The 16,423-nt window shown below is 45.5% G+C and overlaps 2 protein-coding genes across 17 annotated transcripts in view; both read left to right on the top strand.

Moving 5' to 3' along the window:
* The window catches only part of LOC112244872 (nuclear pore complex protein DDB_G0274915), a 710,200-nt gene that overhangs the window by 501,911 nt on the left and 191,866 nt on the right, over positions 1-16,423 (top strand). The window lies entirely within an intron of this gene.
* The window catches only part of LOC112244799 (voltage-dependent L-type calcium channel subunit alpha-1D-like), a 118,593-nt gene that overhangs the window by 68,729 nt on the left and 33,441 nt on the right, over positions 1-16,423 (top strand). For all 6 annotated transcript variants that reach the window (XM_042299470.1, XM_042299466.1, XM_042299467.1 and 3 more), the window contains 15 exons: positions 219-306; positions 493-519; positions 1,041-1,201; positions 2,866-3,091; positions 7,967-8,174; positions 10,992-11,112; positions 11,501-11,601; positions 11,696-11,729; positions 11,822-11,948; positions 12,059-12,188; positions 12,946-13,005; positions 15,136-15,242; positions 15,491-15,578; positions 15,852-15,959; positions 16,127-16,179. In XM_042299470.1, coding sequence (XP_042155404.1) covers positions 219-306; positions 493-519; positions 1,041-1,201; positions 2,866-3,091; positions 7,967-8,174; positions 10,992-11,112; positions 11,501-11,601; positions 11,696-11,729; positions 11,822-11,948; positions 12,059-12,188; positions 12,946-13,005; positions 15,136-15,242; positions 15,491-15,578; positions 15,852-15,959; positions 16,127-16,179 — 1,639 coding nt within the window. The remainder of the gene's footprint in view (positions 1-218; positions 307-492; positions 520-1,040; positions 1,202-2,865; positions 3,092-7,966; positions 8,175-10,991; positions 11,113-11,500; positions 11,602-11,695; positions 11,730-11,821; positions 11,949-12,058; positions 12,189-12,945; positions 13,006-15,135; positions 15,243-15,490; positions 15,579-15,851; positions 15,960-16,126; positions 16,180-16,423) is intronic.

Below are 16,423 nucleotides of genomic sequence, written 5' to 3'. Positions count from 1 at the left end.
TTTTAAACAAACAGGGAGTAATCTGACCGTACTTTCTTTTGTTGAGGAATTTGTTGACGAAGGAGGTATATTTTCTCGGGGATGTGTTTGACACACCACAGCTGTGGTACCTAGGGTGCGACTGCGTACTGTGTGGTGTGTGTGTGTGAGACATGTACGGTGTGTCATGTGAGGTTGTGTGCGTATGATTCACTCTGTCACTCTGTTTGCTGCCACAGTGAGTATACCAGCCAGTGAGACGGAGTCGGTGAACACAGAGAACGTGGCCGAGGATGAGGTGAAGACACCGTGCTGCGGACCTTTTTGGTGAGAACCCCCCCGCTGGTATAAAACGAGATTCAATAATATACCTTTGTTTGATTCATTCTAAGACCACTCCTGTTCAGTCATAAAGATGGTACATAGGACATGTGGCTTCGTACTAAATTCATGAATATCCTGCAGTCAGCAAGCTGAACTGATGTTAATATAAACGTCTCAATTTTTTTCCAGTCAAAAAATTTCAAAGTCAAAGTTCAGGTCAGTGAAAACCACCTCGCATGTGTCCTTGCTCGATGCATGCGGCGGCGGTCTGTTCAGTGAAACGTGCATTTCTCTGCATGAAGTCGTGACGTCTGTTATTTCCGTATGTACGTGGAAGCTCGCTTTGGTTTCTCTGCTGTATGTGCTGTTCTGATCTCTGGAGTCTGCTTTAATGAGTCAGCAGGTAATAAATCAACTCCACCTACCCTTTAAACAAGTCAGCATGTAATCTTGGGCATCGGGGGGAACTGGAGGAGCTGGAGCCTTATGCAGCGTTTTTACACTTTGTGATGTATACTGCATGCTATGCGGTTCTCTCCCTCTCCCAAAGTTCATTGACTTCTCTTTCCTAAGTTTTCTTCAGATATTATTTGAATACAGTTCCTGCCTAAACCCCAACTTTCTATACAGTATGTCCGAACCCCCTCTAACCATCGACCCCCCCCTTTCTTCAATGAAAACCTCCCCGGCCTGCCCCTACCCGTCTCCTTTTGCTGACATCACTCCCTGTCTCACAGTCGGCGCTGGCGTCGCTGGAACAGGTTCTGCCGCAGAAAGTGCCGGGTGGCGGTGAAATCGGTGCCTTTCTATTGGCTGGTGATCATCCTGGTGTTTCTCAACACGCTCACCATCTCCTCCGAGCACTACAACCAGCCTGACTGGCTCACACAAGTACAGGGTTAGTACACTACAACCAGCCTGACTGGGTTACACATGTACAGGGTTAGTACACTACAACCAGCCTGACTGGCTCACACAAGTACAGGGTTAGTACACTACAACCAGCCTGACTGGCTCACACAAGTACAGGGTTTATACTCTACAACCAGCCTGACTGGGTTACACAAGTACAGGGTTAGTACACTACAACCAGCCTGACTGGGTTACACAAGTACATGGTTAGTACACTACAAGCAGTCTGACTGGCTCACACAAGTACAGGGTTAGTACACTACAACCAGCCTGACTGGCTCACACAAGTACAGGGTTAGTAAACTACAACCAGCCTGACTAGCTCACACAAGTACAGGGTTAGTACACTACAACCAGCCTGACTGGGCTACACACATACAGGGTTAGTACACTACAACCAGCCTGACTGGGCTACACACGTACAGGGTTAGTACACTACAACCAGCCTGACTGGGTTACACAAGTACATGGTTAGTACACTACAAGCAGTCTGACTGGCTCACACAAGTACAGGGTTAGTACACTACAACCAGCCTGACTGGCTCACACAAGTACAGGGTTAGTAAACTACAACCAGCCTGACTAGCTCACACAAGTACAGGGTTAGTACACTACAACCAGCCTGACTGGGCTACACAAGTACAGGGTTAGTACACTACAACCAGCCTGACTGGGCTACACACATACATGGTTAGTACACTACAACCAGCCTGACTGGCTCACACAAGTACAGGGTTAGTAAACTACAACCAGCCTGACTAGCTCACACAAGTACAGGGTTAGTACACTACAACCAGCCTGACTGGGCTACACACAGCCTGACTGGGCTACACACGTACAGGCTTAGTACACTACAACCAGCCTGACTGGGTTACACAAGTACAGGGTTAGTACACTACAACCAGCCTGACTGGGATACACACGTACAGGGTTAGTACACTACAACCAGCCTGACTGGGTTACACAAGTACAGGGTTAGTACACTACAACCAGCCTGACTGGGATACACACGTACAGGGTTAGTACACTACAACCAGCCTGACTGGGTTACACAAGTACAGGGTTAGTACACTACAACCAGCCTGACTGGGTTACACAAGTACATGGTTAGTACACTACAACCAGCCTGACTGGGATACACACGTACAGGGTTAGTACACTACAACCAGCCTGACTGGGCTACACACGTACAGGCTTAGTACACTACAACCAGCCTGACTGGGTTACACAAGTACAGGGTTAGTACACTACAACCAGCCTGACTGGGATACACACGTACAGGGTTAGTACACTACAACCAGCCTGACTGGGCTACACACGTACAGGCTTAGTACACTACAACCAGCCTGACTGGGTTACACAAGTACAGGGTTAGTACACTACAACCAGCCTGACTGGGTTACACAAGTACATGGTTAGTACACTACAAGCAGTCTGACTGGCTCACACAAGTACAGGGTTAGTACACTACAACCAGCCTGACTGGCTCACACAAGTACAGGGTTAGTACACTACACTGCACACTGGCTACCACTGTCAGGTCAGGTGGTAAGGAAAAACTCCCGTCCCTAACTATAGTATCTCTGATATTTGTAATACTGTTCATGTGTTATATTGACTGACACCTCCCTCTGCCCTGCGTGTTTCCAGACGTGGCAAACAAGGTTCTGCTGGGCATGTTTACGTGTGAGATGATGACCAAGATGTACAGTCTGGGCCTGCAGGCCTACTTTGTGTCCCTGTTCAACCGATTTGACTGCTTCGTGGTGTGTGGAGGCATCACCGAGACCATCCTGGTGGAGCTGGCCATCATGTCTCCTCTGGGCATCTCCGTGTTCCGCTGTGTCCGCTTGCTCAGGATCTTCAAGGTCACACGGTGAGACCACTGTCATGTGGAGTAGGGTGAAGTTGTCCCTAGGCGCTGATCTTGGGTCAGCTTTGCTCACCCACTAATGGTTAAGGTAAGGATTGGAGGAGGGGAAGCTGATCATAGATCTATACCGAGGGGAAACTTCACCCCGGATCAATGCTTTCATCACATGCTTCGTAAACAACAGGTGTAGACTAACAGTGAAATGCTTACTTACGAGTCCTTTTCCAACAATGCAGAATAAAGAGAAAGAGAAAATAAACATAGAAATAGTGACACAAGGAATAAATATCAATCAATCAAATGTATTTATAAAGCCCTTCTTACATCAGCTGATGTCACAAAGTGCTGTACAGAAACCCAGCCTAAAACCCCAAACAGCAAGCAATGCAGGTGTAGAAGCACGGTGGCTAGGAACAACTCCCTAGAAAGGCCGGAACCTAGGAAGAAACCTAGAGAGGAACCAGGCTATGAGGGGTGGCCAGTCCTCTTCTGGCTGTGCCGGGTGGAGATTATAACAGAACATGGCCAAGATGTTCAAATGTTCATAGATGACCAGCAGGATCAAATAATAGTAATCACAGTGGTTGTCGAGGGTGCAACAGGTCAGCACCTCAGGAGAAAATGTCAGTTGGCTTTTCATAGCCGATCATTCAGAGTATCTCTACCGCTCCTCCTGTCTCTAGAGAGTTGAAAACAGCAGGTCTGGGACAAGTAGCACATCCGGTGAACAGGTCAGGGTTCCATAGCCGCAGGCAGAACAGTTGAAACTGAAGCAGCAGAACGGCCAGGTGGACTGGGACCAGCAAGGAGTCATCAGGCCAGGTAGTCCTGAGGCATGGTCCTAGGGCTCAGGTCCTCCGAGAGAGAAAGAAAGAGAGAAAAAGAGAAAGTGAGACAGAATTAGAAAGAGCATACTTAAATTCACACAAGACACCGGATAAGATAGGAGAAATACTCCAGATATAACAGACTGACCCTAGCCCCCCGACACATAAACTACTGCAGCATAAATACTGGAGGCTGAGACATGAGGGGTCAGGAAACACTGTGACCCCGTCCGACGATACCCGCAGACAGGGCCAAACAGGCAGGATATAACCCCACCCACTTTGCCAATGCACAGCCCCCACACCACTAGAGGGATATCTTCAACCACCACCTTACCATCCTGAGACAAGGCCCGAGTATAGCCCACAAAGATCTCCGCCAAGGCACAACCCAAGGGGGGACACCAACCCGGACAGGAAGATCACATCAGTGACTCAACCCACTCAAGTGATGCACCCCTCCTAGGGACGGCATGGAAGAGCACCAGTAAGCCAGAGACTCAGCCCCTGTAATAGTGGTTGAGTCAGTGAATTACTAATAACAATAAAGAGTAAAAAGAACATGGTGCAATATTGTCTGGTACAGTACCAGACAATAACATGGCTATATACAGGGAGTACCGGGTAATAACATGGCTATATACAGGGAGTACCGGGTAATAACATGGCTATATACAGGGAGTACCAGGTAATAACATGGCTATATACAGGGAGTTCCAGGCAATAACATGGCTATATACAGGGAGTACCAGGTAATAACATGGCTATATACAGGGAGTTCCAGGTAATAACATGGCTATTTACAGGGAGTACCAGACAATAACATGGCTATTTACAGGGAGTACCAGGTAATAACATGGCTATGTACAGGGAGTACCAGGTAATAACATGGCTATTTACAGGGAGTACCAGACAATAACATGGCTATATACATGGAGTACCAGGTAATAACATGGCTATATACAGGGAGTACCGGGTAATAACATGGCTATATACAGGGAGTACCGGGTAATAACATGGCTATATACAGGAGTACCAGGTAATAACATGGCTATATACAGGGAGTTCAGGCAATAACATGGCTATATACAGGGAGTACCAGGTAATAACATGGCTATATACAGGGAGTTCCAGGTAATAACATGGCTATTTACAGGGAGTACCAGACAATAACATGGCTATATACATGGAGTACCAGGTAATAACATGGCTATATACAGGGAGTACCGGGTAATAACATGGCTATATACAGGGAGTACCGGGTAATAACATGGCTATATACAGGGAGTACCAGGTAATAACATGGCTATATACAGGGAGTTCCAGGCAATAACATGGCTATATACAGGGAGTACCAGGTAACAACATGGCTATATACAGGGAGTACCAGGTAATAACATGGCTATATACAGGGAGTACCGGGTAATAACATGGCTATATACAGGGAATACCAGGTAATAACATGGCTATATACATGGAGTACTAACATGGCTATATACATGGAGTACCGGGTAATAACATGGCTATATACAGGGAGTACCAGGTAATAACATGGCTATATACAGGGAATACCAGGTAATAACATGGCTATATACAGAGTACCGGGTAATAAAATGGCTATATACAGGTAGTACCGGGTAATAACATGGCTATATACAGGTAGTACCAGGTAATAACATGGCTATATACAGGTAGTACCGGGTAATAACATGGCTATATCCAGTGAGTACCGGGTAATAACATGGCTATATCCAGGGAGTACCAGCTAATAACATGGCTATATATGGGGAGTACCAGGTAACAACATGGCTATATACAGGGAGTACCAGGTAATAACATGGCTATGTACAGGGAGTACCAGGTAATAACATGGCTATATACAGGTAGTACCGGGTAATAACATGGCTATATCCAGGGAGTACCGGGTAACAACATGGCTATATACAGGGAGTACCAGGTAATAACATGGCTATGTACAGGGAGTACCAGGTAATAACATGGCTATGTACAGGGAGTACCAGGCAATAACATGGCTATGTGCAGGGAGTACCAGGTAATAACATGGCTATATACAGGGAGTACCAGGCAATAACATGGCTATACACAGGGAGTACCAGGTAATAACATGGCTATGTACAGGGAGTACCAGGTAATAACATGGTTATATACAGGGAGTACCAGGTAATAACATGGCTATTTACAGGGAGTACCGGGTAATAACATGGCTATTTACAGGGAGGACCAGGTAACAACATGGCTATGTACAGGGAGGACCAGGTAATAACATGGCTATGTACAGGGAGTACCAGGTAATAACATGGCTATATACAGGGAGTACCAGGTAACAACATGGCTATGTACAGGGAGTACCAGGTAATAACATGGCTATATACAGGGAGTTCCAGGTAATAACATGGCTATGTACAGGGAGTACCAGGTAATAACATGGCTATATACAGGGAGTACCAGGTAATAACATGGCTATGTACAGGGAGTACCAGGTAATAACATGGCTATGTACAGGGAGTACCAGGTAATAACATGGCTATGTACAGGGAGTACCAGGTAATAACATGGCTATGTACAGGGAGTACCAGGTAATAACATGGCTATGTACAGGGAGTACCAGGTAATAACATGGCTATGTACAGGGAGTACCAGGTAATAACATGGCTATATACAGGGAGTACCAGGTAATAACATGGCTATGTACAGGGAGTACCAGGTAATAACATGGCTATGTACAGGGAGTACCAGGTAATAACATGGCTATGTACAGGGAGTACCAGGTAATAACATGGCTATGTACAGGGAGTACCAGGTAATAACATGGCTATGTACAGGGAGTACCAGGTAATAACATGGCTATGTACAGGGAGTACCTTAAGAAATTATTCACATTTCTTGACTCCAAAACAATTGTGTTACAGTCTGAATATAAAATTGATGCAATTTCGATGTTTGGTCACTGGCCTACATACAGTACCCCATAATTTCAAAGTCTAAATATGTTTTTCGAAATTTGTACCAGTTAGTAAAACATGAAAAGATTAAATATATTGAATCGATAAGTATTCCGTCAGTTTGTTATGGCAAGCCTCAATAAGTTCAGGAGTAAACATTTGCTTCACAAGTCACATAATAAGTTGCATGGGCTTACTCTGTGAAATAATAGTCTTTAAAATGATTTTTCAATGACACCCTCATGTCTGTACCCCACACATACAATTATCTGTAAGGTCCCTCAGTTGAGCAGTGAGTTTCAAACACAGATTCAACCACAAAGACCGGAGAAAACCGATGGCAAGACCTGAAAATGGCTGTCTAGGAATGATCAACAACCCAATTGGACAGAGCTTGAAGAATTCTGAAAAGAACAACGGGCGAATGTTGCACAATCCAGCTGTGGAACGCTCTTAGTGACCCAGAAAGACTCACATCTGTAAACGCTGCCAAAGGTGCTTCTACAAAGTATTGACTCAGGGGTGTGAATACTTATGTAAATGAGATATTTCTGTATTTCGTGTTCAATTCATGTGCAAAAATGTCTAAAAACATGTTTTTTTAATTCGTCATTAATGAGTTATTGTGTGTAGATCCATTCTGAATTCGGGCTCTAACACAGCAAAATGTGGAATAAGGCACTGTAGATTGACTAGGCAGCAGGATAGATAGTAGACTGAGCAGTAGCAGCAGCGTATGTGGTGAGTGTGTGTGTGACGTCAGTATGCATGTGTGTGCATGTTGTGTGTGTGTTGGCAAGCCTAAATACTTTCATAAAATGTTTTTTTTTACTTTACACTTTTTTATCTTCTTAAAACTGCACTGTTGGTTAAGGGCTTGTGAGTAAGCACTTCACTGTGAGGTCTACACCTGTTGTATTCGGCGCATGTGACAAAAATACAATTTGATTTGATTTGGGCGTATGTCGTGTTTGTGTGTGAATGTGTGTGTTTGTTTATGCTCTTTGGCCAGAGTAAAGTGTGAAAACAAATCTGTTTGTTTATGTGTGTGTAATTTTGTCTAACCCCCCCTTCTCTGTGTTGTCCAGTCACTGGCAGTCTCTCAGTAACTTGGTGGCGTCGCTGCTCAACTCCATGAAGTCCATCGCCTCGCTGCTGCTCCTGCTCTTCCTCTTCATCATCATCTTCTCCCTGCTGGGCATGCAGGTGTTCGGGGGCAAGTTCAACTTTGACGAGACACAGACCAAGAGGAGCACCTTCGATAACTTTCCCCAGGCACTGCTCACTGTGTTTCAGGTGGGTGAACAGTACAGTGAGAGAGAGAGGGTGTGTGTGTGTCTCTCTCTCTCTCTCATATATATATATATACAGAACCTCATGAGTTACCTACATGTATATTTAGCGAATGTTGTATTTAAGGAGAGCCTCCTGATGATGACACCCTGACAGGGGGGCTAGCCCAGTGAACCCGGGTCTCCCACGAGAGAAACCAACGTATTGACCATTACACCAAGAGGAAATTCCCTCTTGGGCCGAGGGCCGACACTGGTTTTTGAAGTCACAGGCTGGGCTACCTCCTAACGTAACCACGAGCAACCATGGCTGCTACAGAAACACTGATCGCCGTTTGCAGTGAATAAAGTAATGCTCCCGATGTTATCAATGCATTTTCCCACAGCAGGTGGGTTAACGCTTGAGCCAAATAACGTCAAAGGCATTTAAAGGCATTTACACTTGACTGGTCCACTGGGCTAGCCTACTATTGTTTGGGCTAGCCGTAGGACTATTGTTTGGGCTAGCCGTAGGACTATTGTTTGGGCTAGCCGTAGGACTATTGTTTGGGCTAGCCGTAGGACTATTGTTTGGGCTAGCCGTAGGACTATTGTTTGGGCTAGTCGTAGGACTATTGTTTGGGCTAATCGTAGGACTATTGTTTGGGCTAGCCGTAGGACTATTGTTTGGGCTAATCGTAGGAATATTGTTTGGGCTAGCCGTAGGACTAATGTTTGGGCTAGCCGTAGGACTATTGTTTGGGCTAGCCGTAGGACTATTGTTTGGGCTAGCCGTAGGACTATTGTTTGGGCTAGCCGTAGGACTATTGTTTGGGCTAGCTGTAGGACTATTGTTTGGGCTAGCCGTAGGACTGTTGTTTGGGCTAGCCGTAGGACTGTTGTTTGGGCTAGCCGTAGGACTATTGTTTGGGCTAGCCGTAGGACTATTGTTTGGGCTAACCGTAGGACTGTTGTTTGGACTAGCCGTAGGACTATCGTTTGGGCTAGCCGTAGGACTATCGTTTGGGCTAGCCGGACTCTTGTTTGTTTTCCCTGTCTACTGTGTTTTACAGGAAGTAGGTAGAGTAATATGCCCCATTGTCTGTCTATGGCGTGTTATATAAACCACAGTAGAATGTTCTGGTGTACTAATCAAATCCAAGTATATTGGTCGCATACACAGATTTGCCGATGTTATCGCTGGTGCAGCGAAATTCTTGTGGTTCGAGCTCCAACAATGCAGTAATACCTAGCAATACAAAAAAATAAACACGTAATCAAAAACATTTGTACAAAAAATAAAGAAATATCGCAATGAGCAGTGTCTGAGACCGGAATATAATAGAATATGGTGTGTATCGACAGTATGGACACTATATGAATAGAAAAGGTGTGTAGAGCAGTAGTTATATAGGACGAGCCATGACTAGAATACTGTTTATACATATAAAGTGGGTGAAACAGTAAGCAAACATTATTAAGGTGACCAGTGGTCAATGACACTATGTACAGCACCTTCAGAAAGTCTTCACACCATCATCTCTAGTCCTTGCCAATCACAAGCATACCCATAACATGATTGCACCAGCACCATGCTTGAAAATATGATGAGTGGTACTCAATGATGTGTTGTTTTGGATTTGCCACAAACATAAAGCTTTGTATTCAGGAAAAAGTTAATTACTTTACCACATTTTTTGTATTAAAAAGTGCCTTTTTGCTAACAGGATGCATGTTTTGGAATGTTTTTATTCAGTACAGGCTTATTTCTTTTCACTGCAATTTAGGTTAGTATTTTGGAGTAACTACAATGTTGTTGATCCATCCTCAGTTTTCTCCTATCACAGCCATTAAACTCTGTAACTGTTTTAAAGTCACCATTGGCCTCATGGTGAAATCGCTGAGCAGTTTCCTTCCTCTCCGGCAACTGAGTTAGGAAGGATAACTGTATCTTTGTAGTGACTGGGTGTATTGATACACCATCCAAAGCCTAATTTATAACTTCACCACACTCAAAGGTATATTTATTTTCGACCAATCGGTGCCCTGTAGTCCACGATCAGCTCTTTCGTTTTGTTGATGTTGAGGGAGAGGTTATTTTCCTGGCACCGTTCTGCCAGGGCCCTCACCTCCTCCCTGTAGGCTTTCCCATCATTGTTGGTAGTCAGGCTTACCACTGTTGTGTTGTCAGCAAACTTGATGATTGCGTTGGAGACGTGCGTGGCCATGCAGTAATGGTTGAACCGGGAGTACAGAAGGGGCTGAGCACGTGTGTTGAGGATTAGCGTGGCAGAGGTGTTGTTGTCTACTTTCACCACTTGGGATCAGCCCGTCAGGAAGTCCAGGTCCCAGTTGCACAGGGAGGTGTTCAGACCCAGGGACCTGAGCTTAGTGATGAGCTATGAGAGCACTACAATGTTGAATGCTGAGCTGTAATCAATGAACATCGGTATTGATCTTGTCCTGTTGGGACTGTGCAAAGCTGTCATCAAGGCAAAGGGTGGCTATTTGAAGAATCTCAAATATAAACAAATATTTTGATTTGTTTAACACTTTTTTGGTTACTACATGATTCCATATGTGTTATTTCATAGTGGTGATGTCTTTACTATTATCCTACAATGTAGAAAATAGTTAAAAATGAAGAAACTCTTGAATGAGTTGGTGTTCTAAAACTTTTGACTGGTAGTGTAATACTGCAAAGTTGTCTGGGAACTAGAAACAGGCCATCTTGTTACTAGTGAATGCTGTATGTGTTTCCATAGAATCGCATGTGAATTATAGGTCCTCCATGTGTGTCGCATCCAAAATGATCGAGTGCATTTGGGTGTGTTGTGGCCAGATCCTGACAGGTGAAGACTGGAACGCTGTGATGTATGACGGCATCATGGCGTACGGCGGCCCTTCTTCCTCGGGGATGATCGTCTCCTTCTACTTCATTATCCTCTTCATCTGCGGAAACTGTATCCTTTCCTTGCCACACTCATCCTATCATCTCTGTCTCTCTGAGCCCCGATAATCACAATCTGATTTGATGTGACTTGACCGCAAACTAATTTCCCCTAGTTAAACAGATTCTCCTTTCTGGATAAGGTCTACCAGGGTGGATAGAGACAAATGACAAGTTGTTATGTTCTTATGAACAGAGATGTAGTCTCGCAAACACACCCCATTTTGTTTTTCTTGATGTAGTCAGTATAGATCTCTGGGGTCCGTTCTTCCGTCATTATTGCAACAAACATTTCTGGACTTTTCTGAATAGCGCATATGAGTGTGTTGCTCTAGCCATGGACTACACTACGGTACAGGAGATGTGTTCAGGTTCTGTCCTTGACGGAACACTTTGCTCAGACATCCTGCTGAACGTCTTCTTGGCTATCGCTGTGGACAACCTGGCAGACGCAGAGTCTCTCAACGCTCCAGGAGACAAAAAGGACGAGAAAAAGGAAGAGGTAGAACTCCACCCCAAGACATATTGTGGTTCAGGTTCATTCAGCATCATTGTATACAACTTCTCATCACGTTTGCTTTTTTTTTTGGATACAGGCACCAGTGGAGGAGGAAGAGGAGAATGCTGCAGGTACAGGCCTGTGTGTGTGTGTGTCCCGTAAACAAGTGCACGTCTGTGTGTGTGGTCTATCTCTCTCACTGTGTGTGTGTCTGTCTGTGCAGCAGAGGAGGAGGAGGAGCCAGAGGTTCCAGCAGGGCCACGCCCAGCCATCTCTGAGCTGGTCAAGAAGGAGAAGATCACCCCCATCCCTGACGGCAGCGCTTTCTTCATCTTCAGCAAGACCAACCCGTAGGTCACACACACACACGCGCGCATGCGCGCAGACAGACAGACGGACGCAAGCACACATTTCTGAGCTCTCTTAAGCAGGTGTGTGCGTTTTCTGTCGTTCTCCTCAGGATCCGGGTGGGATGTCATAGACTCATCAACCACCACATCTTCACCAATCTCATCCTGGTCTTCATCATGCTCAGCTCTGTCTCCCTCGCTGCAGAAGACCCCATACGCAACTTCTCCGCACGCAACATCGTAAGTACAGAAACCTTCTTGTCTACATTCGAATAATGTTGGGTCATATTTATGGGAACACACAGTAGACAGTAACTGATTTTCAATTGTTACGCTACATAGTAGTACATAGTAAAGATACATTCTGTATTGATTTGTGATATTTATTGCTTATTTTACGTTTTTTTTGTATTCATATTTAAGGATTTAGTTGGTTAAGAGTGACGTTTACGGTAATGATAACACTTTTCCTGAAGTTTCTCCCATGATCCTCTTAGGCAGCAGGTTCAATGACTTTGGAATCATTATGCATATTCCCCATTATAACTTAACCTCAAGCTGCACAATGACATGTCATGGCGATTGTCGGTGGATGACATTGTGCTGGTGCTCGTAATGAAATGATATCATGAATATATACTGCATTTTGAAATGTATTGTAATATACACCGATTTTTATTCACGTATACGAAAACTGTGGATTGTTTTGGTTCATGCATACTAAGTCACTTCCTATGCTCTTTCCTGCACACATGGGTTCCCCACGCTAACTTGTTTTTCTTCGAATGTCTCTGATGAACGTACTTGCGTAACCTGTATAACCCATGTTAAACATGTCCGTTGCTTTTTGCAGATACTTGGTTACTTTGACTATGCTTTCACGGCTATCTTTACTGTTGAGATCCTGTTGAAGGTAAATAGCCTGTGTCCGCCTCTCTGTGCTGTCAACTAACTGACCCCCCCACGGTAACACTCCCAACGTCTGGTTGCCTTCCAGGTCCTAGGCTATGCAGATTATGTCTTCACTAGCATGTTTACATTTGAGATCATGTTGAAGGTAACTCTCGCTTGTGACGACAGAGAGCCTTGCTGCACTCTCTCCTTGTGTGTCACCTGCTGCCACCGCGGTACTACCTGCCTCGTTTAACTTTTTCCTTTTCTATTCTTTCTCTTTTTACTCCATGGCACCTCTTTTAACTACCAAAACATCTAGGGTGTGTTCCGTGTAAATTCACTCTGGAGTGCCAGAGTGCGCTCTGGGCGTTCGTAAGATTCAGAGCGTTGTCAGATTGTCCTTCAGTAAATTCAGAGCGTTCCTCTCTCGGAGCGTTTAGAAGGCGCACGCTGGACGCTCCGGCCCGAGGAGTAGGGTTGATCCGAGCGTTATGAACTCACAGCGGCACAAGTACCCAAGCTAACTGGGCTAAAGTTAGTTAGCTTGCTAGCTACTTTCAGACATAAATAAGAGAACACCTCACTCTTGACCATTTTACTCACCCCACCCAGCAGAGCTGGTTAGGCTGTTTTCATGTTATCCAGAGCTTTGGTGGCTGTAACTGTGCTGCTGGCAACATTTCGTTATGATTTTTTGACAATGTTTACAGACACCGGCCATATTCAACGGGTGTTGAACGTTTGTTAATGAATCAGTTCTTCTGTGCTCTGGCACACTCAGACGAGAGTGCTCTGAAATCGGAGTAGCCAGAGTGAATTTACGAACGCGCCCCTCGACCTTCATCATTACTTACGAGCACTACACACACTAACTAACACACAAGTTGTTCAATTCCCGCTAATCAGGAAACGAATAATCCATGAAGGAATCAAAGGCACAAACCAACCCCGATTGGTGTCATCATGTTTGTCACGTTTGGAAAAGTCAACAATGAGTTGAAAAGGTTTTGGAATTTTGACCCGACGACACTATTTTTGTGCACCTCTCCAAAAATGATGCGACACTTTGTGCAAAGGAAAGAGATATCAATGTGCCGTTTAAGAGATGTAGCTTTGACTGATATTTTGACCTGGATGTCAGTTGGGGGGGTGTTGGGAGGGGGGTTTAAAAACAAACATCTAAGGCCATCTCCAGTCAAAGCCGACTCCATGCTTCTGTTTCATACCGACTGACCGCTATTCAGATACTGAGCCATAAAAGAGGGGGCAAACCAACCATGTTCATGTGGAGCATGGGCTTTCCCCAGATTGTACTGAGTGCTTAGAAATGTAGGGTTCCCTTCAGAACCCTTGAGAGGGCAGCCCAACCCTGCTCAGTCCTGTTGCGGGACGTATTCATTACGGCTCACCGTAGCAACATGTTTTGCAACGGAGTGCGGGAAACTAGAGTTTCTTATTGGACCCGTTCAGATAGTCCTTCCCCGTTTCAGTTATTTCTTTTCCCGTTTGGTGCCGAATGAACACGACCCAGCTCAGTTTGATCCTGCTGCGTTAGCAGTGCTTTCCGCTAGCGCCAGCTGGTCTCTACATTTACACGCACTCAGGACGATGAATCCTTTCCTTTTATGATTTGAACAAGACTTCCTTTCGCTGCGTTGTTTACTTCTCTGCCTGCTGAAGTCTGACGTTTTGTTGTTGTTGTTTTTTTTAAAAAGTGGAGCTGCTCCATTACCCCTTTAGACTGTGAGCTGTTAAAGAACATGAAGGAATGCGCTTTAAGGGAAACGGCCCTACATGAATGTGTCAGTAAGGGCATGGGGTTTTCCAACCGGTAGGCTGTTCAACCCTGTCATTTCTCTCCGGTCGTAGATATAATATTCGTCCTCAGCGCGGCAACAAACTGCACGTTTTGTTGCCGCGGGTGACCCTGTTATTAGCCGATTGTGAAGTGAATGACTTACTACTACATTCATGTACCACGGTGCCGCGGGGTGGCCACGGTAGCTGCTAACTTCCTGTTTTACTGAGTCTGAGCTCGCCACCCTGAAATAGAGTGTTCTGCAAGAGTGTGGAAACACTGTCTGTGGGTTTGAGGGGAGTGAGTGTTTCTACCACTATATATACCTGTGTAGGTGTTTCTGTCTGTCTTGCGGTGTACCACTGTGTATTTGTGTGTATTTGTGTGCTTGTGCGTGTCCCCGTGTGTGCGCGAAAGTGCGTGTCGATGTGTGTATTTCTGTGCATTTTCTCAGCGTCTGCTACCCCGTCTAACTCACTGTGCCCTTCCCCCCAGATGACCACATACGGAGCGTTCCTCCATAAAGGGGCGTTCTGTCGGAACACCTTCAACCTGCTGGATCTGCTGGTGGTGGGGGTCTCCCTGGTCTCCTTCTGCATCCAGTCAGTACCTGCTGCTGCCCTCTGCCCACACATCTCACTCTCTCTCTCTCTCTCTCTCTCTCTCTCTCTGTCTTCATCCTCATGTCCCTCGCCCATTGTCCCTCGCCCTCCGTTCCTTCTCCCGTCCTAACACGTTGTGTTTTTTTATATTTTTGATGAACACGGTCAAGTTTGATTATGGCAATGAACAGTTGCGTTTAGAGAGGGCGAGTTGGTTTCTGACGGGGAGTTCCTGTGATGTCCTTTAGGTCCTCCGCCATCTCTGTGGTGAAGATTCTGAGAGTCCTGCGAGTGCTCAGGCCCCTGAGGGCCATCAACCGAGCCAAGGGCCTCAAGGTACAGTACTACCTCATCCTAAAACGTTATACGTCCTACTCCTTCTCTTTCAGTACCATATTCCTTGCCGTAGTATTCGTAGAACAAGTGCAGGGAACTTGGGACAGTTTGTTGCTAAAAACCTGTACAGGTTTTTTTTTAAACAACTTTCTAGAACTGTGTCGTCGCTGTGCCTCCTTCTTCCTACGTATTTGACGTATATTGACCTTTCGTCAACGTAATGCCTTCGCACTGTTCGATAGCTGCTAACATTTGAACTTTTGACCCTTGCAGCACGTGGTCCAGTGTGTGTTCGTGGCCATCAGGACCATCGGTAACATCATGATCGTCACCACGCTGCTGCAGTTCATGTTCGCCTGCATAGGGGTGCAGCTCTTCAAGGTCAACACCGTAACACCCGGCTCTAAGATCAGCACCGTAACACGGGTTGTGATGCCAATGGCATCATAGCTTTCAGTAAATCCCCAATCTAGACGTTGACACCTGTGGGTTGAGGGTTCGTTTTGTAGCCATACCGTTTCGAGGAAAGTGTTGTGTTTGCTTTGCAGGGGAAGTTTTACCGCTGCACGGACGAAGCCAAGTCTGGCCCCGACGATTGCAAGTCAGTTGTTTTTTGATGCCTTTGTCCATCTACACACAGCAAACGGACACCCTTCCCTTTGTATCTGAAATACTTACATTTACTGTACAGTAAGGTGTTCCGCAGCGTCTTTGAGCGTGTTGCGCGTAGACGAACATATCTACAACATCCACAATATTCATGGTCTTTACATACGGTACATCATAGGACGAATCCTATATCCGGACCTCTGACCTCTAACCCCTGTGTCCTCTTGACCTCTAAC

This window comes from Oncorhynchus tshawytscha, linkage group LG02, assembly GCF_018296145.1.
Source record: "Oncorhynchus tshawytscha isolate Ot180627B linkage group LG02, Otsh_v2.0, whole genome shotgun sequence".
NCBI lineage: Eukaryota > Metazoa > Chordata > Actinopteri > Salmoniformes > Salmonidae > Oncorhynchus > Oncorhynchus tshawytscha.
The sequence above is the reverse complement of the archived record's forward strand: the minus strand, read 5'-3'. Positions and strand labels throughout refer to the sequence as shown.